The 25,884-nt window shown below is 49.6% G+C and overlaps 5 protein-coding genes across 5 annotated transcripts; 2 read left to right on the top strand and 3 right to left on the bottom strand.

Annotated features, from left to right (window-relative positions):
• Positions 1 to 1,966: 1,966 nt before the first annotated feature.
• On the top strand, positions 1,967 to 2,582 carry PV07_09676 (uncharacterized protein; the record flags this gene model as incomplete). The annotated part of the gene is made up of 3 exons (XM_016396954.1): positions 1,967 to 1,988; positions 2,045 to 2,217; positions 2,427 to 2,582. The coding sequence occupies 3 exons, from the start codon at positions 1,967 to 1,969 to the stop codon at positions 2,580 to 2,582; spliced, it is 351 nt and encodes a 116-aa protein (XP_016246810.1).
• A 4,134-nt stretch (positions 2,583 to 6,716) lies between these two features.
• On the bottom strand, positions 6,717 to 7,616 carry PV07_09675 (uncharacterized protein; the record flags this gene model as incomplete). The annotated part of the gene is made up of 1 exon (XM_016396953.1): positions 6,717 to 7,616. The coding sequence occupies one exon, from the start codon at positions 7,614 to 7,616 to the stop codon at positions 6,717 to 6,719; it is 900 nt and encodes a 299-aa protein (XP_016246809.1).
• A 3,075-nt stretch (positions 7,617 to 10,691) lies between these two features.
• Positions 10,692 to 11,705, bottom strand: PV07_09674 (uncharacterized protein; the record flags this gene model as incomplete). Its single annotated transcript, XM_016396952.1, has 2 exons — positions 10,692 to 11,504; positions 11,553 to 11,705. 2 exons carry the CDS (start codon positions 11,703 to 11,705, stop codon positions 10,692 to 10,694), a joined length of 966 nt encoding a protein of 321 aa, XP_016246808.1.
• Positions 11,706 to 12,976: 1,271 nt separating this feature from the next.
• PV07_09673 (uncharacterized protein) lies at positions 12,977 to 19,408 on the bottom strand (the record flags this gene model as incomplete). Its single annotated transcript, XM_016396951.1, has 13 exons — positions 12,977 to 13,161; positions 13,215 to 13,733; positions 13,791 to 14,059; positions 14,126 to 14,563; positions 14,643 to 15,056; positions 16,411 to 16,786; positions 16,858 to 17,035; positions 17,105 to 17,478; positions 17,544 to 18,081; positions 18,144 to 18,430; positions 18,486 to 18,558; positions 18,622 to 18,804; positions 18,881 to 19,408. 13 exons carry the CDS (start codon positions 19,406 to 19,408, stop codon positions 12,977 to 12,979), a joined length of 4,362 nt encoding a protein of 1,453 aa, XP_016246807.1.
• A 612-nt stretch (positions 19,409 to 20,020) lies between these two features.
• Positions 20,021 to 21,062, top strand: PV07_09672 (uncharacterized protein; the record flags this gene model as incomplete). Its single annotated transcript, XM_016396950.1, has 3 exons — positions 20,021 to 20,173; positions 20,239 to 20,344; positions 20,443 to 21,062. 3 exons carry the CDS (start codon positions 20,021 to 20,023, stop codon positions 21,060 to 21,062), a joined length of 879 nt encoding a protein of 292 aa, XP_016246806.1.
• Between the last annotated feature and the right edge of the window lie 4,822 nt (positions 21,063 to 25,884).

The raw sequence follows: 25,884 nt of genomic DNA, 5'->3' as shown, positions 1-25,884 counted from the left end.
GTAGATTAGATCTATAGTATTCGTCACGTAGACGTTTATTAGGACCTTAACTCCGGCGATACTAATAACGAAGTCTTTAATTATACTTACGAACTTTTCTCAGTCTCCATTAAACCCTACGGTATTATAGATAAACTTAGCCTTCTATAGATACTAAGATAGACCTATCTCTTCTACTAGAGTAAGAGTTATTAGGTTAATCTCTACTCTAGTATCTAGTAAGGAATCTTCGTATCTCCCTCTTATTTTGACTAGTAGGTAGGGATATCCACTATGATATAATTATAGTTAAATTAGACGGTCTACTAATGGATTTATTTATATAGTCCTAATCCTAGTAGTGGGCTCGCCTTCTGCCTACATAGGCCGTACGCTAATACCTCTTAAGGCATAACCTTAATAGATTAACTCCTACTTATTTTCGTTATAATGCTAATGTTTATAAGAGAACTACTCGTCTCAAACTTCCTTTATTAATAGTAAATCCCCTATTTAAATAGAGACTTCTTAGTTTAGTAAGTGGTTTATAATTCTACTAACGCCGTTTAGATCTTATAATAAAGCCTTTTGGAGAGGTCTAGGTCCGGGTAGTCTATATGTAACCTCTTTTATAGCCTAAGGGCGTAATAATACCTAGCGAGGCTAGAAAGGCTCTAATAGATCTTCCATTACGGTATCCTAGGAGAGTAGGTTACGTAATCAGTTATCCTATATATTATATAGGGAAATTCCTAGCCTCTAATTAGTTAAGTTAATTAGTCCTAGTGAATTATCTACGATCCCGTCATATACGATCTCTCCGGTTAGTCTCGCTCTCTACGTTATATATTATCTTAGTCCCTTTATAGGTGGTTTATAAGCTCTAATCTAAGGGTGTTTTACCTACATATATCCGCCTTATTAAGGGGCTGGGCGCTTTCCTAGGGTATTAATATAGACTTCGCTCTAAGGCTGATCAATGCGAATCCCCTTTAAGTCTACTGCATTTAGGGCTTGGGAATCATCCTTAGAGTTATCTAGGGTAGTATAATTAGGTTTCGATCCGGCTACGCGGACGGCGTTCATCCTTACGCCTAGCGGTACTAGGTTAGCGTCTCTTGTACTATACGGCCATCTAGACGCGACACCGGAATTCAGATCAATTTCCCTTATAATCTATTCTAGCCTTTCGACCTTTATCTCTTTAATAGGGATCAATAGAGTGGGCGAAGGATAGTCTTAGCCTCTAAACTTCCTAAGGGCGATTTTATAGTCGGGATTGAGGTGTAACGCTCTAGTAGCTTTCTAATGCACTCACTAAGGGTCTTCTCGTAATATATGTCCCAACTACCTATAAAGGAAGTAGTTAGCTCTAGAGTTACTTAAGTTTAAGCTTCGCCTACTTAACTACCTACCGTAATACTACGGTTTCTGTAAGGGAAGCGGTGGATAGACAGGTTGATAGAAGCGATAACGCCTAGTACTGATAGCTCTAGCCCTATATATAGAGACTCAAAGCCTTGAAGAGGGTTTGAGTAGGGTGCGCGCAGTATACACCCCTAATATGTTGTGTAACCTTGGCGCCTATACTTAGCCGGTTTGTTATGTTTAGGGAGGGATCCCTAATAACTACCCCCTCCCCCTAGGGCGCTTGCCCTCAAGCGCTGGGTATTCGTTGGCCGCCAGGAACAACGTACAGTCAGTCTTGGCGGGTCTCGTATGTGAATCTGGTGCACCTCGTGAGTGCTACATACGCCGCGCTAAGACACCTTCCATTATTTTAGTGTTTGTTTTATTGGAGGTCCTAATCTGGACTAGCGCCTAATCACCGAAACTTTTCCCATAAATCTCTCTTCCTCTTCCTCTTTTGTTTTGTTTTCTCTTCTTCATCTTCGGATCTGCGTCTCGTGTACGCCGCATATGCGCTCTCCATCCGTTTTGTGTCCGTTTCGCCTGCTCTGCGCCTGTAAGGCTTGTTCAACTCAAGATGCCTCCTAAGTCACGCCCCGGTGAGTACTCTGCCCCACTTCTGCAAGCGCAGCGGGTACGCTAACCCTGCGTTTAGCCCACGTGCTGCCTCCGCGCCCGTTGTTCACCACAACGTACCAGCGCCGCCATGAGTTTTGTCAACGTTGTGTCCGCGCCCTGGGTGTCGACGCTGATGCTGCCGTCTGTTCTGTCAACCCCGGTTCCGTCAAGTGCACCCGCTGCCAGGCCGGTCATGCCGATTGTCGCACGGTAAGCGTACCCGAAACGTATGCGAAACGCACTCTAATTTTTTCCAGGTCCCTGTTAACTGCTGGAGGATTGTTGACGAGCTTATCGATAATTAGTTATCTCGTGATGAAGATTAACCCCCCCGGTCCTATACGTTTTTCCTACGCTTCGCCTACGCTTTGTGTGCGCTCCCCCTACTGACCGCCTACGCAGATCCCAATCTGCGCCAGGCCTCCGAGGCCGTGTCCAAGGCCATGAGTACATCTGGCAAGGTGACCGCCGAGCTCCTCCCTCACGCCGGCGACGTCCCAGCCACCCCCCGCAAGGGGAAGGCCGCCGCGTCGGCGGAGGCGGCCCCGGCCACTACGGCTGAGGCAACCATATAAATACTGGTCCATGTAACTCGCACTATTGCCAAGGTTAACGCTCAACGTGTACGTACCCGAAGCGTATGCGAAACGTATGGCTAATTTTCTTCTCAGGGTGGAATCATCCTACTAACCTAGCCCGATCATATCCAAGTGTCTAACGTCACCCCATACCGCGACTGGCCTAATGGAGACCCTGACTATCCTGATGTTACTAGTAATAATGCTATGGCCTAAGGGTAAGGTGGTTTGTCTGCGCTGCGGGTGCGTTTCTGCCCCGATATGCTTGCGCTTCGTGCGCGTCTGCAAGGGGTTGTGGTGGTGGCTCTGTCTCGCCTGTGTGGCATCTGTGCGCCTTGTGCGCTTAACCTGCGCCCTGTGTGCGCTGCGGCTTGGCCGCCAATGATACTTTTTTCCTTGTGAATTCTTCCAGTGCTTCGCTCGCGTGTGTGAGATGCTCGATGGGTTCCCAGGTGTCGCCTTCCTCGCCGTAGCCTTTCCAGCGGACCAGGAATCTCTCCTTGCCTGCCTTTGTCTTGACTACGTCCAGTATGCGTTCCACCTCCCATTCCTCTTCGCCCTCGATATCCAGAGGCTCCGGAGTGACTCTGCCCTCTCTCTGGTGGTACGGTTCTAGTAAGGATATATGGAAGGTATGATGTAAGCGCCCATATTTTACTGGTAACTCTAGCCTATAGGCATTCGCACTAAACCTCTCCAGTACCTTGAATAGGCCGATAAAGCGGTCTGAGAGCTTAGGGCTAACACGGCGGGTGCGTATATGCTTCGCAGAGAGGAACACCTTGTCCCCCACTGCGAACGCCATATCCTTCCGTCCCTTATTGTAATGCCTCGCGGCGCTCTCTTGACTGGACTTCCAGGTATCTTCGCTACGCTGCTGAGACTCGGCCATTGCCGTTACGTCTCGCCGTGCGTTTTCACTGTGAGTGCCTTCCTCTGGGGGTGCGGTGTTGATCCGCATCGTAGGTGTGAAGGTGTAGACAACTTCGAACGGCGCCTTTCCTATGCTGACATTCACTGCATTGTTGCAGGCAAACTCAGCGCTGGCTAGGAGGGCTGCCCAATCGTCCTGTTCGTAGTTGGTGTAGCACCGGATGTATACTTCCAGTGTTTGGTTCATCCTCTCCGTCTGCCCGTCTGTCTGCGGGTGGTATGCGGTGGAGAAGCGTCTGCGAATCGCAAGGTGGTAGCATATGCTCCCCCAGTATTCTGCAGTGAAGGTGGTGCCTCTGTCGCTCACAATGGAGCGAGGCACTCCGTACTTTGCAAAGATCTCGTCGACTAGTAGCTCTGCCATCTCTGGGGCATCTGTTGACCCAGTGCAGGGGATATATCTGACCATCTTCGAGTATCGGTCGACCACGTTCAGTATCGCGTCGTATACTCTTCCCCTGTGTTTTGACGGTGGCAAGCCCACGATGAAGTCCATGGAGATATCCTGCCAGGGTCTCTCAGGCTGCGGTAGTGGTTCCAGTAGACCATACGGCTTGTGCCTTGGTGCTTTCATTCTCTGGCATATGATGCATGAGCGGACGTAGTCCTGTACGTCCTTCTGTAACGTTGACCACCAGTAGAACCTACGTATCACCTCCGCGGTCCGCCGGTTACCAAAGTGTCCCCCCTGCCATGGGTCGTCGTGATTGACGCGCAGGATCTCTGCCTTGATACGGGGATCGTGAGGTACATACGCGGCGTTTTGGTAGCGTACTAGGTTCGTACTGTCGACGGACCAGCCCCTCCTCCGAGACCCATGTGGTGGTGTTGCATCTGGTACCTCCCACCTGCGGTCTCTGCACCATTCGTCCTCTGCCTGCAGCGCCCGTAATTGCTCGGTCACTCCTTGTGGTAGTTGACCGTGGGCCGTGTCTTCTGCAGCTCCTGGAGTACTCCCTTCACCCTTTGCGCGTAGGTCCGGCGGAGGGGGGACGTATACTCCCCCTTCACGCGGAGCCAGGGTGTAGTACTCGCTCTTCGTAGGGTCTTGAGGTCTCTTGACTTGGCTACGAGTCAAGGCCCCGATTGTAGCCATAAACATCCCTATTTCCACTGCCTGCGGTGTGTCCCCTCCCTGTAACGGGTCCTCTTGTGGCACGTCTGCCATACGCTTCAAAATCAGTTCGCGTAGAGGGTTCCCTCGAGGTTCCGCGGTAGTCATCAAATCTGGACGCCTAGACAGGCCGTCCGCAGGGTTTTCTTTACCCTTTCGATACTGGATTGTAAAGTCGAAGGCTGCTAGGTATTCTGCCCAGCGAACTTGCCTTGGATTCAGTTCCTTCCTTAACATAAAGGACTGTAACGTCTCGTGGTCTGTGAGCACAAGCGTAGGTGTAACGGGGGCTTCGAGGTAGTGCCTCCACTCCTTAAACGCCATGATGATCGCTAACATCTCTTGGTCCCCCGTTGTATAGTTTCTCTGTTCCTTCGAGAACTTCTTCGAGAAGAAGGCCACTGGCTTCCATACGGGCCGGGTATGTTCACCCTCCGCTTCGTGTAACTGTGAGAGAACGCCCCCTGCGGCTTCTACCGAGGCGTCCGTCTCGACTCTCGATGGCAAGCGAGCGTCGAAATGGGCAAGGAGTGGCGTATGCGTAAAGAGGTCCTTTAGTAGGAGTAACGCATCGTCTACTTCCTGAGTCTACTTAAAAGGTCCTATCTTCCTCCCCTTTTGCATCCCTTTGAGGAGGTTGGTAATCAGTGCTGTAACGGCGGAGTAGAGTGGTATGAACCTACGGTAGAAGTTCGTGAATCCTATAAGGACCTATATATCTCGGAAAGAGGTAGGGATAGGCTATTCTAGGATTACCTGGACTCTCCATTATTTAACCCCTAACCTATTCACTCCCATACGATAGCCTAGAAAGCTGACCTCTACGGTGCGGAATTCGCACTTATTAAGGTTGACGAAGAGCTTCCCTATCCGTAGCTTTTGTAATACGGAACGGACGTGGTTCGTATGCTCTTCGGGGTCTTCGCTATAGATGAGGATATCATCCATATACGCAATGCAAATCACGTCGACTAGCGGACCTAAGACTTCGTCGATATAATCCTGGAAGGTTGCTGGGGCGTTCGTCAGGCCGAAGGGCATAACTAGGTACTCGAAGTGTCCGTATCGGGTACGAAACGCCGTCTTCCATCTATCCTCCTCCGCTACTGCTATGCGGTGGTAGGCGTCTCGTAGGTCGAGTTTCGTGAATACTCGCGCCCGAGTAAGCCTATCCAGGATCTCATGTATAAGGGGCAAGGGCCGCCGGTTCTTGATCGTGATCTTGTTTAGGGGACGGTAGTCTACGCAAAGGCGGAGTTTCCCATCCTTTTTAGGTGCGAACAAGACCCCTGACCCCGCTGGCGACTCACTCTTTTGAATCCAGCGTTTTGCCCGAGCCTCATGAATATAATCTCGTAATACCTCCAACTCCCTCGCGCTCATAGGGTAGATGGCTCCGAAGGGGATGCTCTTCCCCTCCTCTATGGGTATGAAGTGCCTCACCTTTAGGTGCTCCGGCAGTGCTTCGCGAGATTTCTCTTCTGAGAAGACGTCCTCATAATCCTCGTATTCTTCGGGGATCCGACGTTCGCTGACGTCTACCATCAGAAGGTACTCCGTTCCGGGTGCGTCCTCTATAAGAGGTGATGGCACTAGGTAGAGCATATATAGCTCCGGTTCTCTAAGGATTTCCTCTATACTCACTTCCTCGACTACTGGCTCTTGTTCACGGATAAACCACTCTTTGTCAGCCCAATTGATACAGGGATTGACCTTCTCTAGCCAGGGATATCCTAGGATTATATCATATCTTTGGATATCAGTCGCGATGAAGTTCATCGTACACGAAGCGTATGCTCCCCGCGTATCTTGCGCCTCCACCTTAAGGGAATGTATTCCATATACCCTTAAGGTATGACTATCGACGCTCCGCGCCAAGGTCAGTTGGCCCCCTAGCTTGAGCCCTTCGTCTACTATCACTCTTTATGACACGAAGTTCTCTTCCGCTCCGGAGTTAACAAGTACGTTGAGGGTGCGCTTCCCACCCGGTGTAGTTATATGTGCAATAATGTTGAGTACTCGAGATCTACGTACTTTCTCTTCAGGAACTCCTAGTGCTATAGACGCATTTATAGCACTAGGTTCTAGTTTTTTGACTTATCCTGTTGAGTCGAGGTAGTGTCCTTATCGCGCTGTTTTTCGCTGCGCCTATTGCGGTGGCATTGATAGGCCTTATGTCCAGGCCTACCACACTTGTAGCATATAATGCTAGAAGTGGTCTCTTCGGTAGTGTCTTTCTTCTCCCGTTGGTGGCCCTCCGTCGATACGCGGTGCTCAGTGGTCCGCTTCGTATGCGTTGGGGTGCCGGACGACCTACGCCCTGGGGTGTAAGATCGTTCCGACCTCTCTTGCCTCGTCTTCTGGCGCGAGAGCTCCTCTTGCCTTTGTGCTGCCGCGAGGACCTGCTCTCGGCTACGGATCTCCTTATTCTCGCGCATGACCTCCGTACGTATATCGGGGCGTAAACGGTTGAGAAGAAACCACGCGTCTCGCTCTTCTGCCGATAGCTCAGGAATATCCCTTTCCAGCGCCTCCACTTCGTCCAGGAATGCTCGCGCTCCCTGGTTATCGCCCTGCTTCTTAAAGGCCAGCGATAAGAGTGCGTTTGACATACGATTCGTAGGGTCTAAGATGATACCCTTGCAAAAAGCGATAAACTCGTCCCAAGTATTGATTGGATCCTTGTGTCGCACCCATGAGATCGCGGCCGTACCCTTCAGGTAGGTGGCTACTTTCTGGATACGTTCCACCCACTCAGAGGGTGTGAAAGGCCCATCAGCCTTGTTTCGAATCGACCACTCGATCTCGAATGTTTGCAACTCTTTAATGTTTTTGCCTGAGAAGGTAGGGGGCTCGGCCATTTTCAGCCTCGTTGAGGAGTGTCCGTGGACGTCGCTGGATGCGTTTCGCTTATGAGAGGGGTACGCGGCCCCTTCGATGCGCACTGGATTCCTAGGAGTCTCTCCCGCGAGTTCGAGTTCCATAGCCTCTAATTCCCTCTCGCGGTTCTCCTGGTGCCTTTTGGCAACGACTAGGGCTCGAATGCGCTCATAACGCTCTTCGAATGTCTCCCTGCCCTCCTGCGCAGGTTCGGTGCTTGAGAGTATTTCGTCCCCGCTAGGCGTAGCCGTCGCGGGTACGTTCCCACTATGCTCACCAACCCCTAACTACTGGCTACGGGTTGAGGGAGCCATTATCGCTTCCGTTAAACCGTATCTAGGTGAAGGCTTTGAGAATTATAAGGGAAGCGGTGGATAGACAGGTTGATAGAAGCGATAACGCCTAGTACTGATAGCTCTAGCCCTATATACAGAGACTCAAAGCCTTGAAGAGGGTTTGAGTAGGGTGCGCGCAGTATGCGCCCCTGATATGTTATGTAACCTTGGCGCCCATGCTTGGCCGGTTTGTTGTGTTTGGGGAGGGATCCCTAACAGTTTCTCTCTAAACCGAACTAAACGATCTTAAGCTAACTAACCGCGCGAGGGCTAGATTACTTCTTAAGGCACCCCTTTTAGTGCTTTAATCAGCTAACTTATGAATTCTAAAGTAATAGCGTCTCGTGCCTAGACTAGTAGTATTAACGCTCCTATTAGACGAGTTAATTCTTTCACTAATTAGTCACTATTTTTCGGAGTAAGTAGTCGATTTACTAAAGACGACGAAGTATTCCTATCTATCTTTATTATGTCCATATAGTCATCCCGGCAGCGTTACTCCCTAGGGTCTTCCTTTCGAGCGGTTAAAGGTTAAGTCTCCCTCTCGTACACTAGCTCTTAGAATTCCTTATTAAGCACCCCTTATATGAATTTCTTCGTCTTATTATCAGTATCCTATAGCTCCTTTACTTATTCCTAGTATTTCTGGAAGTTCGAATTCTCTAGTTTTCGATCCATTAAGTTTTGTTTCTTCCGAATCTTATCTATATAGGCCTTTAGTAATCCGGATAGAAGGAGCCGATAGTACGCATAATTTATCTTAGCCCCGGTCTAAATTAAGTGAGTTATAGCCTTACGGAATTGATAGAGATATAGTTCTAGACTCTAGGACTTTTCTTACTGATACTTCGTGAGTACCTAAAGATATTAAATACTTAATATCCGCTACATTTTATCCCGGTCTTTATATTTATCTAAGACCTTCTCTTTAAACTTCTCCTAATCTATTATATTAAACTCGATAAGCTCTTTATAATGCTCCTTCTCTACCTTTAATATAAAGCGAATAGACCTACGAATACGTTCTCCGCTTACTATTACTTAGTTATATTCGTATAGCTCTTTAAACTCCTCAAAGAAAGAAGTTATATTCTTTCTATTGAAATATAGAAGATTATCACTTCTATCCGAACTCTAGGGCATTTATCTTATTAATATTATAGAAGGAGGGATGTATAGCGGCTACACTATAGAATCCGGCGTTAATAGATCTTATAAGCTAACGCTTAACATTATTAATAATCCTAGCTTTCCTTTACTATTTAAGCCTCTCGCGGATAACATTTCGTTATTTTTATGTTTTTATATACGTTTTTCAGTATTTTTATCGGTTTTATTAGTTATATCTTCGTAACTTCTCTCCTCTCCTTCGTTAAGTCCCTTACCCTTCTCGTTCCTTATCTCTACTAGTAATTTCCATTGATACTATAGCTTCACTTCCCGGCGATAGCGCTCTAACTTTACCCGCCTCCGTAAGCTTAGCCTTCCTATCCGTTATCGCTATTCCTTAAACAGTTCTACGTTTTATTAGCTTCCCCTGAGCTCCTTAGCTAGGGGTTTTTAGGGTCAAACGCTTTCCCTATCCCTCGAGGGATATATCTCTTCCTTAGTTCTTCTATATAATCTAAATAGTCGTAAAGTCGTTAGTTTTCCACCCTATATAGTAGTAGTAAACATACATAGCCAGTAGTTCTAAAGGGCACCCCGAGTAGCGGTCTCCATAAACAGCTAACGTAACCCGTCCTGTACAGCGGGACAGACTTACTTAGCTAGTAATCCCTAAGGTATACCCTACGTAGCGGTTCTACATATATAGCTAGCGTTCTCCAGATTCAGTTAGGTAGGTAGGTAAGTAAGTAATTCTTCAGTTCCGTTAGTCCAGTCGTTCATCGTGGTTATGTTATCGTTTCTTCTTCTTTAGTTTTGATCTTCTTCTACCGCTCGTAAAGAGACGCTCATACGTAAGCATTTTTCCTATTAAGTATTAGGTTCTTATTGGAGGCACTAATGAACTGGGGCGAGGCTTCTAGCTATAGGCGCTAACTCGTACGGCGGTAGGTAATAGGCGCGTTCACATCTTGTCAAGTAGTTGATTGATTATCTTGTTGTTTTTCTGTCTACCTAGGCGAATAATAAAAGAAAAGACTACTAAGCTAAAGTGGTACCCTCGAACTGACCAATTAGAGAGTGGTAACGTTTACCTGTACAATGTATAGCTAAAAGTTGACCAATCACCTTACTCGCCCACCTTGCATCTCAGGTCCTCTCTAAACCTTTCCCATTACAATATAGACGTGATGAGGGCGAGGAGATCTATCGATTAATGCCAAAAAATATAGATAAATCGAAAGTCTTTGCATAGCGTTGGGGTTATAGGTTACCCTATAGAATAATGGTTGCTACTATATGCGAACATCTACTCGGAATAGGTGACGAAAATATATATGGATAGTCTCGCATCATATTGTATGAACTTCAAGAGCTTCCTACTATACGCGCTGGTCGAGAAGAAGGGTGCTATTCCCCCGCGAATTATTCGCCGAAAAGAATGTGACGGATCGCAATAGGTAGGAATACTGACTTTCCTTCATAAAGTGGCACAAAGGTCAAGTAAGACGGAAAAGAGAAATTTTCAGTCTAGATAAACTTACTGTAAGAATGTCCTGAAATTGTTACTTCACTCCTATTTCTAATGATGGATTTTCGAGTTACCATTGAGAGTCTGGGCGGACTCTATTCAAACACTCGCTAAAGAAGTAGGTAGGAGTTCATCGCGTTGTTTCACAGTATATTGTGCAAGATCGACATTCCCGGGCTGGATCGCGCAATGATACAGTCATAGAGTTAGGTATAATGCCGGCATCGACAACCCTTACACCGCATGATCCCACGCTCGTGCTTGTCCACATATGAGCCAAAGTCCTTTTCGCAATTTCGACACCTGTCATATTTCTCCAGTAATGTAAGTATGCGGTCTCTGTCCAGTGTCATTTCTTCGACACTCTGCCCCAGAGTCTCAATAGTGTCTTGCGAAGTTTGTAGAGTCTCCTCAAGGGCTAGCTGCGTTTTAGCGAGCTCTTCAACTTGACATGCGTGTTCGTGAGCCTGCCGTGATAACATCTTCCAGGCAATGGGTTCGTGCTGTAGGAGCAGCAAGGTCAACTCGCCATCTGGCGGGAGATGCTCAGAGTTCTCCAGACAGAGCTCAAGGATTTGAGCTCTTAGTCCACTGTCACCGTCACCACCATGGTTGAAAACTCGAGAAAACGGTTCGACAAAGGCGTCGGCTCTGAAGTTTTTCTTGGCAACGCCTATGAACCTGCTTGTCGCATGTCGCATAAGCTCGCTGATGTCTAAGTACTTGGCTAGTAGATAAACCTCAGTATGTTCCATGAGCTGCTTCGACTGCTGGCGGAGGGATGCTGTCTCGTCTTCGTCACTTTCTGGCGCTCCTTGATTGCTAACACTATCAGTGTCGTCGCCGGCTGCAGCGTCGTCGCCGGCTGCAGTCTCATCGCCGGCTGAAGTGTCGTCGCCGGCTACATTTTGGTCTTCGGTCGTGGAAGGGTCATATTCTCCAGTGTAGACGAACTCTAGGACTTTCTCGAAAATATCGGTACTTGCTTCCGGGAGCGTCCCGCGACCTTCGAGTCCTTCCTATACGTGTGTTAATTATTAATGTTCCACGTCATATGATATGCTTACCTTGAAATTGCCAGCACATAGACGGTGCAACACAGTTGACTGTGGACAGACGATACTGCGATGAATCTTGAAATCTCTTTCATCGACAGTCAGGATAAAGTCAGAAAATTCGCCTGTCCGTAGAAGATGCTTTTGTCGCTCTGCAAACGACATCCTGACTATCAAATCAGTGTCAGATCATGAGCTCCTAAGTATATTTATAAACGAAAACAATGCCACAGCCTCGTTCTAGGCAGGTCAGGTACTATAAGAGTAATCAAAAGGACGCGGATTTCAATCAGCGGGTCTCATCCAACAGAATAAGTTCTGAGACGAATTGTAGCACGAGGAGGTCAAAGTGAAGCGTGCAAAATCGAATGATCGAGAGTGGCATCTCCTTGGCGAGGCTGGTGTGTATGCTCCAGCTGTTAACCAATGACGTGGCTCCACGTCAAGACTTCAAGGCACACTACGAAGTGCTTCTCGCCTCACTTTATCTATCCTACAGCTCGCCAAGCATCACCCTGCAGTGCGATAATACGCACCTCCATAGCTTAATATACACATCTCGATCACTTAAACAGATGCAATATCTATTACCGCACGCAAGACGCAACAAGATGTGCGCGATTGAGACGAAGACGTATCGCAATTGCAGAGTCACTCCTCAACATTGTGAACGCGGTCAGTATCTGTGATGCGCCCTTGCCGAAGCACGTCCAAACCGCAAACTGTGTGTACCTCCAACCGGGAAGCTCAGAGACTTACTATTGTCCCTTGATGTTCAAGACACTAATCTACTGAGAGACTACCTAGCTACTATATTCTAGCAAAATCAAGTCGATTACTTACAGTATAATAAATTATTCTTAGTATATTCTTTGTACTTAATTTACTCTCTTTATAAATTATCCTCTAAAAATGTAAGGGAAGCGGTGGACAGACAGGTTGATAGAAGCAATAACGCCTAGTACTGATAGCTCTAGCCCTATATACAGAGACTCAAAGCCTTGAAGAGGGTTTGAGCAGGGTGCGCGCAGCATGCGCCCCTGATATGTTGTGTAACCTTGGCGCCCATGCTTGGCCGGTTTGTTGTGTTTGGGGAGGGATCCCTAACAAAAAATCTCTAGAAAAACTATAAATTTTTAACCTTTAAAAAGTAAACCTTTAACCTCTTAGTCCTACTAAGCTCTAACTACTCTAATTAGTCTATTTAAACCTTAGACCCTACGATGTTTGTACAATAATGTTAGGACCACCTATAAGTATAGACCTTATAGGTTTCGATAGCCCTAGTGCTTAGGCTCCTAAGCTAGGGAGTTAGTAACTGGACCACCTACTAATTGGGCATCATAGGCTTGGGCACCATTATTATTTTATGAGGTGCATATAGTCCATCCTATGCTCTGTTTATCGAAACAAGGTCACTTTTTAAGTCATGTCCATTAAAAACGTTGCCAATCCTGCGGCATGTTTGCAACTTCCGGAGCCAGCCAATACGTTAAATCCATGTCCACCATGCAGTCCGGACCGCCGATATCGTTTCCAAACAGATTTGGGTCCTCGGAACTTTGAGGTGCTTTGCTTGAGATCCCAAAAAAGGTCAAATCAAGCGGACCTTTGCCCTGAGCTGTTGTCTAGTTAGGGATTGAGCTTCACAAAAGAAAGCGATGGGATACATACCAAGGTCTGAATTGGAAGACATTCCATCCATTTTGTACCGTTTCCTCCATATCCACAGAGCATCATGCAGGACACTCGCACCGAGCCTTGTCTTGATACGAAGCGTTGGTGGAGCGGCCTTGATTTCGGGCGAAGATTGGTGAAAGTGCCATAGCTGACTCAAAATCCGGGTGTGCAGTCCAAAATTATCGTTGTCTTGCAAGGAGTAGCGGCGCAAGAGCTTGATGATAGCATTGAAGTTTCGCTTGCCAGAATCATAGTCCACCAGACTGGAGTAACTGGAGTTTAGAATTTTCAGAATCGTAATTCCCGCGACAATCAACCACCGATACAAATGGGTCGGAGCACAAATCGGAAAATTCGACTTGGAATCGGCCGAGACAACGCATTCGACCAGTCTCAACGCCGTCTGGAAGGCCTTTAACAAACCAGTCTTGCGGCAATCTTCGTCCCCCATTTCGAAGAAGTGGAAGACACGGAGCTGGAGCCGAGCAGAGTGCCGCTGCACACGGTTATAATCTGTATCGCTTCGTTAACAATGAGATCAAGGGTACAAGGGCCTCCCTAGACTCTGACCTGTAGCGTTGGGCGGTATTTGACGATCGAGATCATCTAATCCCGATTCAAGCTGTTGTATGACTCGGTCATAATCATTCTCGGCAGGAAACCCAAACTGAGTGTTGGTGTTCTCTGACATGAGAGCGCTGATCCGCACCGAGAAATGCGCCATTCTCAGGGTGTCGTGAAGGCTTGGAGGCAGCGCATAGATGTTATCCAACTGGCTGGCGCGATTGATGAGTCGATCTGGCTTGAAGATGGATTCCTGGCCAAAAGCAGATGTGATGCTAGCCCTACATTAGCACTTTGACGTTTCCTTATAACAATGGAAGCCATCAAAGAGACGCACTCACCGTTGGCTTGCAATATAACAACTCGCCCATAGCTTGACCGAGTCCTGGATGCCTTCAGGACTCAGTGATCTTTCATCCCGTGAGAAATCCTGAATACACTCCGGCCGGTGAATTCCCATCTGCATGGCGGCACTTTTGGCCGCCGTAATGAGCATGAAAGATGCATCGGTCCACATAGATGTCGTGGGGAATGGCCATGTACAGACTAGAATAATCGCTTGAACCACGAAAGGTGTGTGAGGTAGTGCCTCGATCGACCTCCACGCCAGAGCCAGCACCGGCCCAGAAAGGCTCCCGAGAAGTGAAGGTTCTTTGTCATATCGACGGCTGGCAACAATAATGATGGCCCAAAAGAGAAAGCGTGAACGAGAGTAGTAGTCATTGGGTGTTGCAGTTGGATCCAGAAAAGGCATCAATGGATGGTAATCTGCGAAATATCTGTACGACGACGATTAGCACGTGTCCGGGAAGACGGTAATGAACGATGTCTCCTCGGAGTGGTAACAGAGTAACAGACATTTGGAACAGCTCGTTAATCGGCTCCGCTGTGAGCGTAACGGTGTCGATTGTACGAGCCAAGGTAACGCTGCGTATCTCCGGGGAGGGTGGTTCACACGATGGCAGCTTTGAAAGGGAATAGTTCTCTGAAAGAAAACTGCTCGGCATGGTTGGATCCTGGATGCCAAGCGCATCCGTAGTCTCTATGAAGGGGACACGGTCGGCACTTTTGAGGAACTGGCCTGTCGACGGCGATCGGACCGTTTGTTGTATCTGCAAGGCTTCGTTGTCCAAACCATTCGAGCTGAGCCAGTTCAATCCAGCGACTCCCACTTCCCCCTCAGCAGCATTGGACGAGATAGGAGGGCTCCGGTTGGATTCCAGAATCGCCGACTGCAGTCGTTGCACTTGCTGAAGGAGGTCATCATATCGACTAAAGTCTGAGAATTAGCAATTGTCCGGGCCTCCAGGTAATCGGTGGATTCGTATACGCTCTCTTTGCATGCCTCTTGAACTTGACGTCCACTTGGCATTCCTGGGACAATCTCTCACACCGAGAGCAGGGAACTGAACGGCTATCCGCATCGCACCGCGACTAAGACAAAAGGTCAGACCTGGTAGAGCGGCAAGAAGCAGACTCCAGAGATACTCGACGCGTTGTATCTACGGATCATTCGTGAAGCTGGCAACAGAGATGCTCACCTTGGCCTGTCTGCATGCTCGACATGCAACCCGGGCTATCTTCCGCTGGCCGCTTGTCTCCGTGAAGCCCCTGGCATCTGTTGAATGGGGTTGTGGTTCGTCGTCCAAGCATTGAGCGATGTCCATCACGGCAAAGATACAAGATACAAGTTACAAGTTACAACATGCCTCTCTCCGGGCCGGTCGGAGTGTGTACGAGATGCGCTGCGGGGAGGGAGGCGGACTTTATACACACCCTCGCCGGCCAAGACCAGAAGCGAGCTGCGAAATCTGCGAACTTTGGTTGGTGCAGGGGGGAGGGACGTGTTGGAGGCCACGAGTCAACGACCCGCTTATTGCCGACTACTGACGTTACGGCAAACGGCACCTTTTGAATTTTGAAGACTGACTATTACTTGCCGTTTGGGGTACCATCCACGCTGATCTCCCCACAATTCTCAGAGATCTCCATTCGTGCTAGCACAGCTGCGCTCTAGAATCCGCCACCACCCATCCAAACCAAGCCCCTCGGCCCTGGCATCAACTGTAGCTCCGTACCGCTCGGCCATTTTGGCAGAGAGGCCCGACACGCGGGACAGCATCAACGAGCGGAGTGTAGTCATCGTTCGTCGGCGAGAGCTCAGCCTGATCCTGATCCTGCCAGCCCTGGACACGAGATAATGCTCCGAAGAGGTCGTGTGCTCAAAGTGGTTTGAGTCTTGGCCCCAGGAAACGAAACGACGTTCTTTGCTTATCTAAGGCTGGTCTGCTACGGTAATCGATGCGATGCGCCACTTTCAAAGACTGGGGAATGGGCACCCTTGTTAGCGTCGCTCTTTATTGCTTGAAGATTGAGCTCCCACGTGGCATGTATAACTTCAGACAATTATTCAACCTAGTTATTAGTAGTAGCAATGCTGCAGACCACCGACGCTGCCCATGAGACAAGTTACAACCAAGGACAATGGCCATTCCAGTGCTATAGTAGTGGTAATGAAGGACCCAAGATCAAAATTGTGCTCATTTTCTCTACATATAGATATCTTGTTTCTCTTCTTATTAATGCTAGTAAGCTTAAGCAAAAGCTCCATTGAGCACGGTTCTACCATTGCAGCTCTTCTACTGCCGCAGACAATTCGAGCACCTCTGTCGTTGGTCTTTCCGCGAACTCGTGGCCCTCGTGGCCCTCGTGGCTCTCATTGCCCAAGGCCTGGAACAGTCGATTCCCAAACTTTCTGTATGCCTGTAGCATCCCCTGATTTCGCGTGAGCGACAATTCCATATCTGTTAATGAAAAGTCGAACGCAAAGCCCGCGACCATGATCGTCCTGTCTTCTAACCTGATCTCGATGTCGACGTCGTCCTTTGCGAGATCATAGAAATGATCGTCCGTGATGGTGATCCCCAGTAACCCTAAATTGGGTTGATTGCGGCCATAGATGAAGGCGAAAGAGCGTGCAATGACACATTGGACGCCGAGGCCTAATAAGCAACTCTTTTATCAGCCTCCAGGAACATGTTACATTAGGTAGAGATTGTTTATCGCGACTCACCATTGAAAGCTCTCACCGCCGCCTCACGCGAAGAACCAACTCCAAAGGCTTGTCCTCCGACAATCACGCGCTGGCCATTGCGGACCTTGTCCCTGAATTCCGGCATGACATACTTCATACAATGCTGCCCCAGATCCTCGTCGGTGATTGCTGTCACAAGACTTTCGGCCGGGGCAATCTGGATTACCGGATTAGAATTTAGACCCAGTTGTCACTGATCTGCAAAGGTGCCAATGGAGGAACTTACCGCATCCGTGTCAATAAAGTCGCCCAGTCTAATCACCTTGCTACGAATCGGGTGATAGCTCTGAGGCTCTTGGCCGTCATTGGAGTCTGATCTTGCATCTCCTGCCGTCGCTTTTGCTGGTCCCTCCGGTAACACTGAATGAGCATCATCCACTCTGTCTGGAGGTTTGCTCACGAAATTGGGCTCGACGTAGGTCAATGGAGTTGTTGGCACTGGAGCGGACTGAGAGGACTTCAGGCTCCTTTTTCCTGGCTTCCGCAGATCATCATAGTACCTCATGTCGACTTCTTCCAAGAATTCCGCTGGATCTGTGACCGTCATGCTGAATGAGGATGCTGCCACCGCTGCGGCCGAAGCGAGGTTCCCGATCGATCCTGTGCGTATCGTATCAGCATGCATGAATGTGGCGATGAGACGAGCCCGGACACAGAGAGCAGACCTTTTCCCATTCTGTTTTTGAAATTGCGATTTTGGGACGAGAGCCACACCTCACCCTCTTGGGCTTGATCGGCGCCCATGCCGACACAGAAGCTGCATCCGGGCACCCCAACAACGAACCCAGCTTCACGGTAGAAGTCCAACAACCCTAATTTATCCAGGCGCTCGGTGATCGGTAAAGAGCCAGGGACCACATGCTTTTTGCCCCGTTTTCTTTTCAATCCCTTCCGCAGTCCAACTTGCAAGACGAGAGCACCCAGAATCAAGTCTTCTTCGGTAGTGGTGCAGGCTCCGATGAAACAACCGTCCAACGCTCGTCCGACTTGCTGGGAGATCGGCACGACATCATCCGGTGATGGGTAAATGGCCACGTACGATTGAACCTTGGAGAGGTCGATTTCAAAGGACTCGGCGTATTGGCAATCGGCGTCGGGGCGGAAGTAGAGCGGAGACGAGCGCCTGGACTTTTGCTTCCGACTGTCGATGTAATTTTTGACCAACGCATCAGGAACAAACACTCCCGTAATGGCACCGAATTCCTAAGTCCGTACATTAGCATTCATACAAGGGTTAGGCGGGAGGTTGAATTGACATGACATACGGTACACATGTTCGAGATTGCAAATCTCGCATCGACGGAGAGATGTTGAATTCCCGGGCCGGAAAATTCCACAATACGGTTTGCCGCGACAGTGTTTCGCTTTAATTCTCCCAGGATGTATAGGATGACATCTTTGCCACCGATTCCCAGTCCAGGTCGGCCGACGAACCGAATGTTGATACATGCTGGGACCTTGATCCAACTCTCTCCGGTGGCCAACGCAATGGCAACGTCAACCGCCCCGAGGCCAATGGCGAGGCATCCTACAGCTCCCGAGGAACAAGTATCTATATCAAACATTAGCCAAATTTCATCCGCCACAGGCCATTGTCGAAAATTTACGAGAATCCGCGCCAAGGACAAATAATCCGGGCTCTGCTCGTTGACGCACAAACTCGGTGTGTATGATGGTGTACTGCGACTTCAATGTCAGAGATATGATTTCTGATATCTTACCATAAGTAATGAAGTTACTTACATTGGGACCCTTGTAGTCGGTCAATTTGAAGTCACGGGCTGCATTGTCCGTCGCATCGATCAGCCGTCGATTCAAAGGCGTTTCGTACGTTCTAGGATCCACGACGTGATCGGCGGCAAGCCATAATCGATCATTGCGCCACGGTCTGAAATCAGGGAGATAACGCAGTGTTTTACTCATGCCCTTGACATATATCAGTCTCTCTCGGCCGTGTGATAAAATACATCAGAGCCTTTGGTGTTGGCAGAATAGAGCTTACAAACCACGAGGATTCGGAGGCGATGATCCAATCCACGGAGAGGCGAACAAAGTCCCCTTCCTTGACGCCTTGGAGTGGAAGCGGGTCGATCGAGTGATGAGCCAAGATCTTCTCGGTCAGATTCATGGGCCTTGTGCCCATCGACTTTGCAGTCAGTGGTTTCAGGAGCCGTCTTGCAGCTTCGGCCGCGTTGAGTGATTCCAACCAAGCCTCGACGGATGCCAACACCTTCTCTTGGGATTTAGGATCCAGATCCTGCGTGCTTTGGATTCCCAGACCACCTTGCATTGTTGATTCAGCCGCATATTCCGCCGCCCTTCCTATTGCCTCGGCTTCATGGTGCTTGTCCATGTCGACCAAGGCCCTTTTCACCTCTTCCAGCGCGGCAAAGTAGTCCCCAAATGCTGTCGAGTGCTCGGCGGTGGGTAAAGAGGTCAGAGGTAATTCAATGTTGCGTGTATGACACAAGATCTCCAAGGTCTGATCCAGCAACCACTCCATGCTGTTGTCGCTGTTGTTCTTCGCCATGATGATTTTCTCCCGCGAAATAGTATTTTGTGGTGACCCAGTGTCCATGCTGTTACGAACAGACCCTCTCATTTTCTAAGTTCTTGCGTTCCACCCTTCGAACCCATCTTCTCCCAGGGCGCTCTGGAAATGACCGTCAAAGAATTATTATCGGACCTTTGTCGGAAGCATTGTTGGCCTGACGAGCACCCGAAATGGGGCGCGTGATAATAATGGTGCTCCGCTCCGCTCCGCAACGGAGTTGGCGACCCACTCGCCAACACTGACTGGTGCCAGAATCTGCGCACGGGTGGCCAAATTTCTGGGGTAAATGTTAGGCCCATCCAAGAAGAATTCCTGAACTCGGCTCGATTGAGATATACCTCGCTCTAGTCTGGGGTCAGAGTTGAGGCGTATCACGAATATACAGTAACACAGCGCAGCGGGGAAATGCCTGCCCCTGAGCGGCCCGTCGGCCGCGCGGCTTTGTCTTGACCGGCAGATGTGATCTCCTCCGGAACACTATATGTCCTTTCGCCCAAGATCTCGACTCTCTAGTAGGCATTGACCCAATCGCGTCGAGCGTTCTGTTCTGTCTGATAACCGACAAACACTACCACAAGAGCATCAATCATGGTTGCCATCAGAACAATTACCCAAATGACAGCAGCAGCCCGACTTCGAGGGTATCTTGCAGACCCATCCAAGACATTGATGTGTCCAGGAGTCTATGATGGGTTGTCAGCAAGAATGGCGTTGCAGGAAGGTTTCGACTGTTTATACATGGTAAATTGGGAATCGCTATAGCTTCAGCAGTGAGATTCGCTGACTCGAATTTATTACTCCTCCAGACGGGCTCCGGTACCTCCATGTCAAGATTAGGAATGGCAGATCTAGGACTCACCACATTGAATGATATGAGAGACAACGCGGCAATGATTTCCAGCCTGGATCGGAGTGTTCCCCTGATTGCTGATGCCGACACGGGATTTGGAGGCAAGAGGGCATCCCCGATCCGCCTTTCACTCGAAGTCGAGCTAATTAATTCTGTGTAGGAGCTGTCATGGTCGGTCGCACCGTGGCCCAGTATATGCAAGCCGGCGTTGCAGCCCTGCATCTCGAGGACCAGGTGCAGAACAAAAGATGTGGCCACCTACGGAACAAAGAGCTGGTCTCGGAAGAAATCTACCTGTCACGGATCCGAGCGGCCGTGAACATGCGTGAGAAATTACTGGGAGACATTGTGATCATCGCCCGCACCGATGCGCTGCAGTCCCTCGGGTTTGAAGCATGCATTGAGAGGCTACAGAAAGCGGTGAGTGTCGGAGCAGACGTGGTCTTTCTCGAAGGCGTCGAGACTAAAGAGCAAGCCGCCGAACTGTGCCTACGGCTTCATCCCACGCCGGTATTGTACAATGCGGTATCAGGAGGAGTCTCGCCCAACATCTCCGTGGCCGAGGCGCGAGAGCTGGGATTCAAGATTGTCATTTTTCCGTCGGTGTCTACACGGCAGGTTGTCGAGGGCCTATCGCAAGTCTTGAGAGATTTAAAGGAGAATGGTGCTCTTCCCAAGACATCGACGACACCCAAAAACGTATTTGAACTGTGCGGCTTGCAGGAAGTGATTGACTTTGATACGGCGGCCGGAGGCAGTATGTATACGAATGGTGTATAGAATCAAGCTTGTGTTTCAGTTCACCAGCACACCATCACATATCCTATCCTAGACGTAGGATATCTTGTGTACACTTCCCCATTTGATTCTGCTAGGCGTAGTAGGCTGGAGGCAGTAGGAACAGTAAAGCAGAGGAAGCCAGAAGAAAGCAGCGGAAATGTCTGTCACGGGGCCAGGTAAGGTGTATTTTCTATTTCGCAGATCATTATCATGCTCGATGGTGTATCTCTGTATCAGGCGCATACTCATCGCCTAATCCAGGACGACATTCACGCTTTTGATGTGTGTGAATGACAACAATTCTTCCACGCTCTCCTCCTTTCCCACTCCCGACTCCTTGGCTCCTCCAAACGGGACGCCCATGTAGTGTTTAGAGACGTGGTTGATCCACAGATACCCGGCCTCAATCTTCCTCGCTATAGTCGTTGCTTTGGCCATATCTCGTGTGAAGATCGATGCCGTGAGGCCATACGAGGTATCGTTGACTCGCCTTATCAGATCCTTCTCATCTTCCCATTTGAAAACCGACATAACTGGTCCGAAGATTTCTTCTCTGGCGATCCGCATGTATGGTTCCACGTCTGCAAAGATGGTCGGCTCGATGAAATAGCCGCCCTTGATGTCGGGATTGTCAGTTGGGACTTTAGCCCCAATCACTAAGCGAGCGCCTTCGGTCTTTGCGGATTCAATGTAAGACATGACTCGGTCGTGAGCGGCCTGACTGATGACCGGACCCATAGTGGTGGACATTGCAGTCGGCACCCCCGGCGCAAACTCTCTTCGAATCAACTTTACTACCTTCTCGAGCACTTCATTATAATGGGATTGATGCAGATAAACTCGCGAGGTGGATCCGCATGATTGACCCGCCCAGGTGAAATTCATTCCCCGTGCCACGCCCTCTGCCAACTTATCGATGTCGGCGTCGGGAAAGGCAAGGAGAGCGTTCTTTCCCCCCAATTCGAGAATTGTGGGCTTGAGTGAAGCCGCGGCGGCCTGTTGAATAGCTTTACCGGTCCGTACGCTCCCAATTAGGGTGATCTTTTTCACCAATGGATGTGTGGCGAGAGCCTTTCCACATTCCACGCCCCCCGATAGAATGCTGACCACACCGGGAGGAAATATCGGTTGTAGGATTTCGGCTAGGAGAAGACAGGATAGCGGCGCTTGATCGGGACTTTTGACGATAACCGTGTTTCCCGCGGCCAATGGTGCGGCGAGCTTAGCCCCAGCAAACTGGATGGGGTGATTGAACGCAACAATCCGTCCGACTACTCCCAGCGGCTCTCGCGTAGTGTAGTGGAACGTCGCGTCACTTTGCGGAATGGTCTCCCCTTTGAGCATGGGGATGAGACCGGCGAAGTAATCCAGGCTGGCGGCGGCGACATTCGCGTCCGACAGCATTTTGGTTATTGGGTTTCCGGTGTTCAAAGAATCGAGGAAGGCCAGTTCTTCCGCGTGCTGACGCAGCGCATCGGCAGCGCGGCGCATGTACGTTGCTCGTTCGACGGGGGGGACAGAACGCCACGTCAAGAACGCCTCGTGTGCCGCTGCCACCGCGGCGTCGACATCGGCAACTGACGCGACAGCGACCTTGGTGATGACCTCCCCATTGCCTGGATTGAATGTCTCTTGGTATCCCCCTTCCGTCGGCTGGTGCCAGGTACCGTTATAGAAGAGCTCTTTATGAGGCGGGAGGGGGTAATTGATGATGGCCATGGTGGTGATTGATCGTACTTGGGCAAGATGTAGTGTCAAAGTTTCATAGGTTCGGCAGGTTGTTTTTGATTTTCTGTTCAAAATGAGGTACTCAGCTGGAAAGCGGCCGTTCATCTGCTCAAAAGGGCATCACACCATCCCTACGAAGGCAATGCTCTGCAAAGAATTCTAGAAACCGACAACGCCGGCGGGCCTAATCGGGCACCGGGGCGGCCTTTGCAGCGCACGCCACAGATCTGTCCAGACTCTCCCCGATCTTTCAACTCCGCTGCGCACCTTTCAGGAAACCTTAGAACTCATACCTTCTCGAGTCACACTGTTCTGATTCATAGGCAGGGCTGCTCTTAGAACGTAGGCTCTGCAGGTCGAAAATTGAAATCTTCCATCAAGTCAATGATCAGTCCCATTTCACCTTGCCGTGGTTGGTTCTCTAGTATGGTCTGATCATTCGGTGCACTGAGAAAGCTCAGAAAGCCGAGATTGATTGTTCTTCTAGTTCTTCTACGTGGAGTAAATTGTAATACCGTCGTTGTACCAAAGTTTACCTCTCATCTATGTAACTCCCTGCTTACTCCTCAAGACTACCTTAGGGACGCCTGTTGTCATGATACCTATTATCTCTTTTGGCTCCCTCGGCAAGGCTATTCCACAGGCTGCCTAGACATGGTACTTTCTTGCTTTCTCTTCAATTGTGCATCTATCTCCATCCCCTCTCTCAACCTCGCCTTGACCCACAGCTCTATAGGCGTGGTTACTACGGTCTCGTTGTATTCAATCGGCTTATTTGGGTCGCTCAGCTCCCAGTCAAAGGCCATTACGAGCGCCGCAATGGCGACCGAGAGGTCCAAATATGCTATATTGCGGCCAATGCAACCTCGGCCGCCCATGCCGAACGGCTGGACATAGGTTGTGAGGTTCGCACTTTCGGCCGCGGAAGGGATGTAGTCTGCATCCGAACCCTCGAGCCATCGCTCCGGAATGAACTTCCAGGGATCTTTGAAGAGTCTCTCGTCGTGGTGGATCTCATGTAACGGTGAACTCACGACCACTCCGGGAGCGATGTAATGACCGCAAATCGTCATGCCCGGATTGGTGACCAGTCGAGGGAGGCCGAACGTGACGGGAGGATTGCATCGAAAACTCTCGTCGAGACAGGCTCGGAGCATGGGAAGATTCTGTAGGTCGGTGTAAGAGGCAACTGGTCGGGACTCGGGAGGGATGGCGGCGTAAAGACATTTCCGTAATTTGTCTTGCTTGTCTGGATTTTTCGCCAGATGATAAATGCAATTGGTGAGCGAAATTTGCGTGGTCCCCTGACCGGCGAGCAACATCGTTGAGCACTCGGCGAGGATCTCGTCGGCGGACAAGGTACTCTTGCGCTTTTCGGTGGGCTCCAGCGGGAAGCTTGAGAAAAGATCTGGTTCTGTGGGCGGCTTGTCTATACGCTCGCGGACGATGTAGCGAGCCATCGATCGGAAGTTCTTCATCGATCGGCAGCCGGGAGCCTGGCTGAAGATACGCAGGGCGAGCTCCCACCACCTTTTCGAAAGTTGGACCAGAGGAAAGGCAAAGTTCCCACTCCTGTGCTGGGTCTCGATTGCGCGGACCTTTCGGGCTTCACCCGATGCAGTCAGCGCCATACATCGATCGTTCCCGGTCTTCAAGAATCCATATGGTTTGGACCAGAAGACTGAAGTGATGACATCGTAAGCGAACATGTTCATCCAGGGTCGGACATCAAATGCTCCCTGCACTGCTGGGTATTCGTCGGTGGTTGCAATCTGGCCGCCCGTGGATTTAATCTCAAAGGCCCGGCATAGCTGCATGACCAATTCCGTGACTCGAGGTTCCATTTGGTTGATTTGTTTGGCCGCAAAGACATGCGATAATAGCTTCCGTCTCTGTCCGTGTGGCTCTTTGTCTACAATCTGAAACATCGACGGGTTTCCCAGTCCGAGGTTGGCATAGAGTTCATCCTTGATCACCGGGGCACTGTGACCATAGATTTTCTTGTATGCTTGTGGGTCCGAGAACGAGAGATGACGAGGTCCCAGTCGGACAATGGGACCCAACCTCTTATGAGCCTCGTGGACTGCGACAAAGCGTTTTCGGCCCAACGAGTGGTAGATGGACCATAATAAGCTAAATCCAGCAGTGCTGGGTGCGGGAAATCGTCGCAGGTGTAGGGGATCCCTGAGGTACGTAAACAGAGAATGAAAGAGGACCGCCACGATGATCGCCAGGCATACGTACAGGGGGGAATAGTCTTTGAGAAACTTAGCAATTCAAATTGATATTGATACTCATGGGGAGAAACATACCGTTCGTGGTCAACGCAGAGGTGAATGCCAGCATCTTGTCTAGATGTAATACAAAAACTCCTTCTTTCCGTCACAACTTATTACTCAATACAAACAGCGGGAAACAAGAATGATCGATGCTCACGGTGATATAGTAGTCCACGCATACTTACCCCCATGCTCAAAAAAATAATCCCACGGGCCTTGAATCGGCCTTCCCCGCCAATACCCCAGATTCTCGTCGGTCGGAGAACTGGCCCAAAAGGCCCGCCCGGACTTGGAGCGGCCTACTCTCCACGAATCACCGCTGAAACAGCAACCAATGGCTCCCTGCTCCGGCGGCCTTTGGAACACACGATCATAATCAGACCATAGCACCTGCCTGGACACATATCCACCATCTATTTGAATCGGCTCAACCCCTCGTCGAATTCTTGTGAGTCTCAGTCTCTCTTGTTGCTTTACTTCCGTCTGTTTGTAACTTGAAACGGCCCACAAGCAGTAAAATGGCAGACAAGAACACGATCGAATATCTTGAAAACAGCCGTCCGCATGCTGAATTCAAAGCCGGAGTGCTGACCAGCCTTGGAGACCTTGACGACGGTCCAATTATACCACAATTCGACGCTCATGAAGAGCGACGCATTGTTCGCAAGATCGACGTCCGCTTGCTCCCTGTTCTGGCTGTTCTGTATCTGTACGGTCCATCCTCTCCTGCAATTTTTCCTGATGCCTGATTACTGAGTTTTGATTCAAATAGGTGCTCGTACCTCGATCGATCCAATATCGGCAATGCCAAAATA

The sequence above is a fragment of the Cladophialophora immunda genome (assembly GCF_000835495.1).
Source record: "Cladophialophora immunda strain CBS 83496 unplaced genomic scaffold supercont1.5, whole genome shotgun sequence".
In the NCBI taxonomy this organism is placed as follows: domain Eukaryota; kingdom Fungi; phylum Ascomycota; class Eurotiomycetes; order Chaetothyriales; family Herpotrichiellaceae; genus Cladophialophora; species Cladophialophora immunda.
Note: the sequence above shows the minus strand (reverse complement) of the source record. Positions and strands in the feature narration are given on the sequence as shown.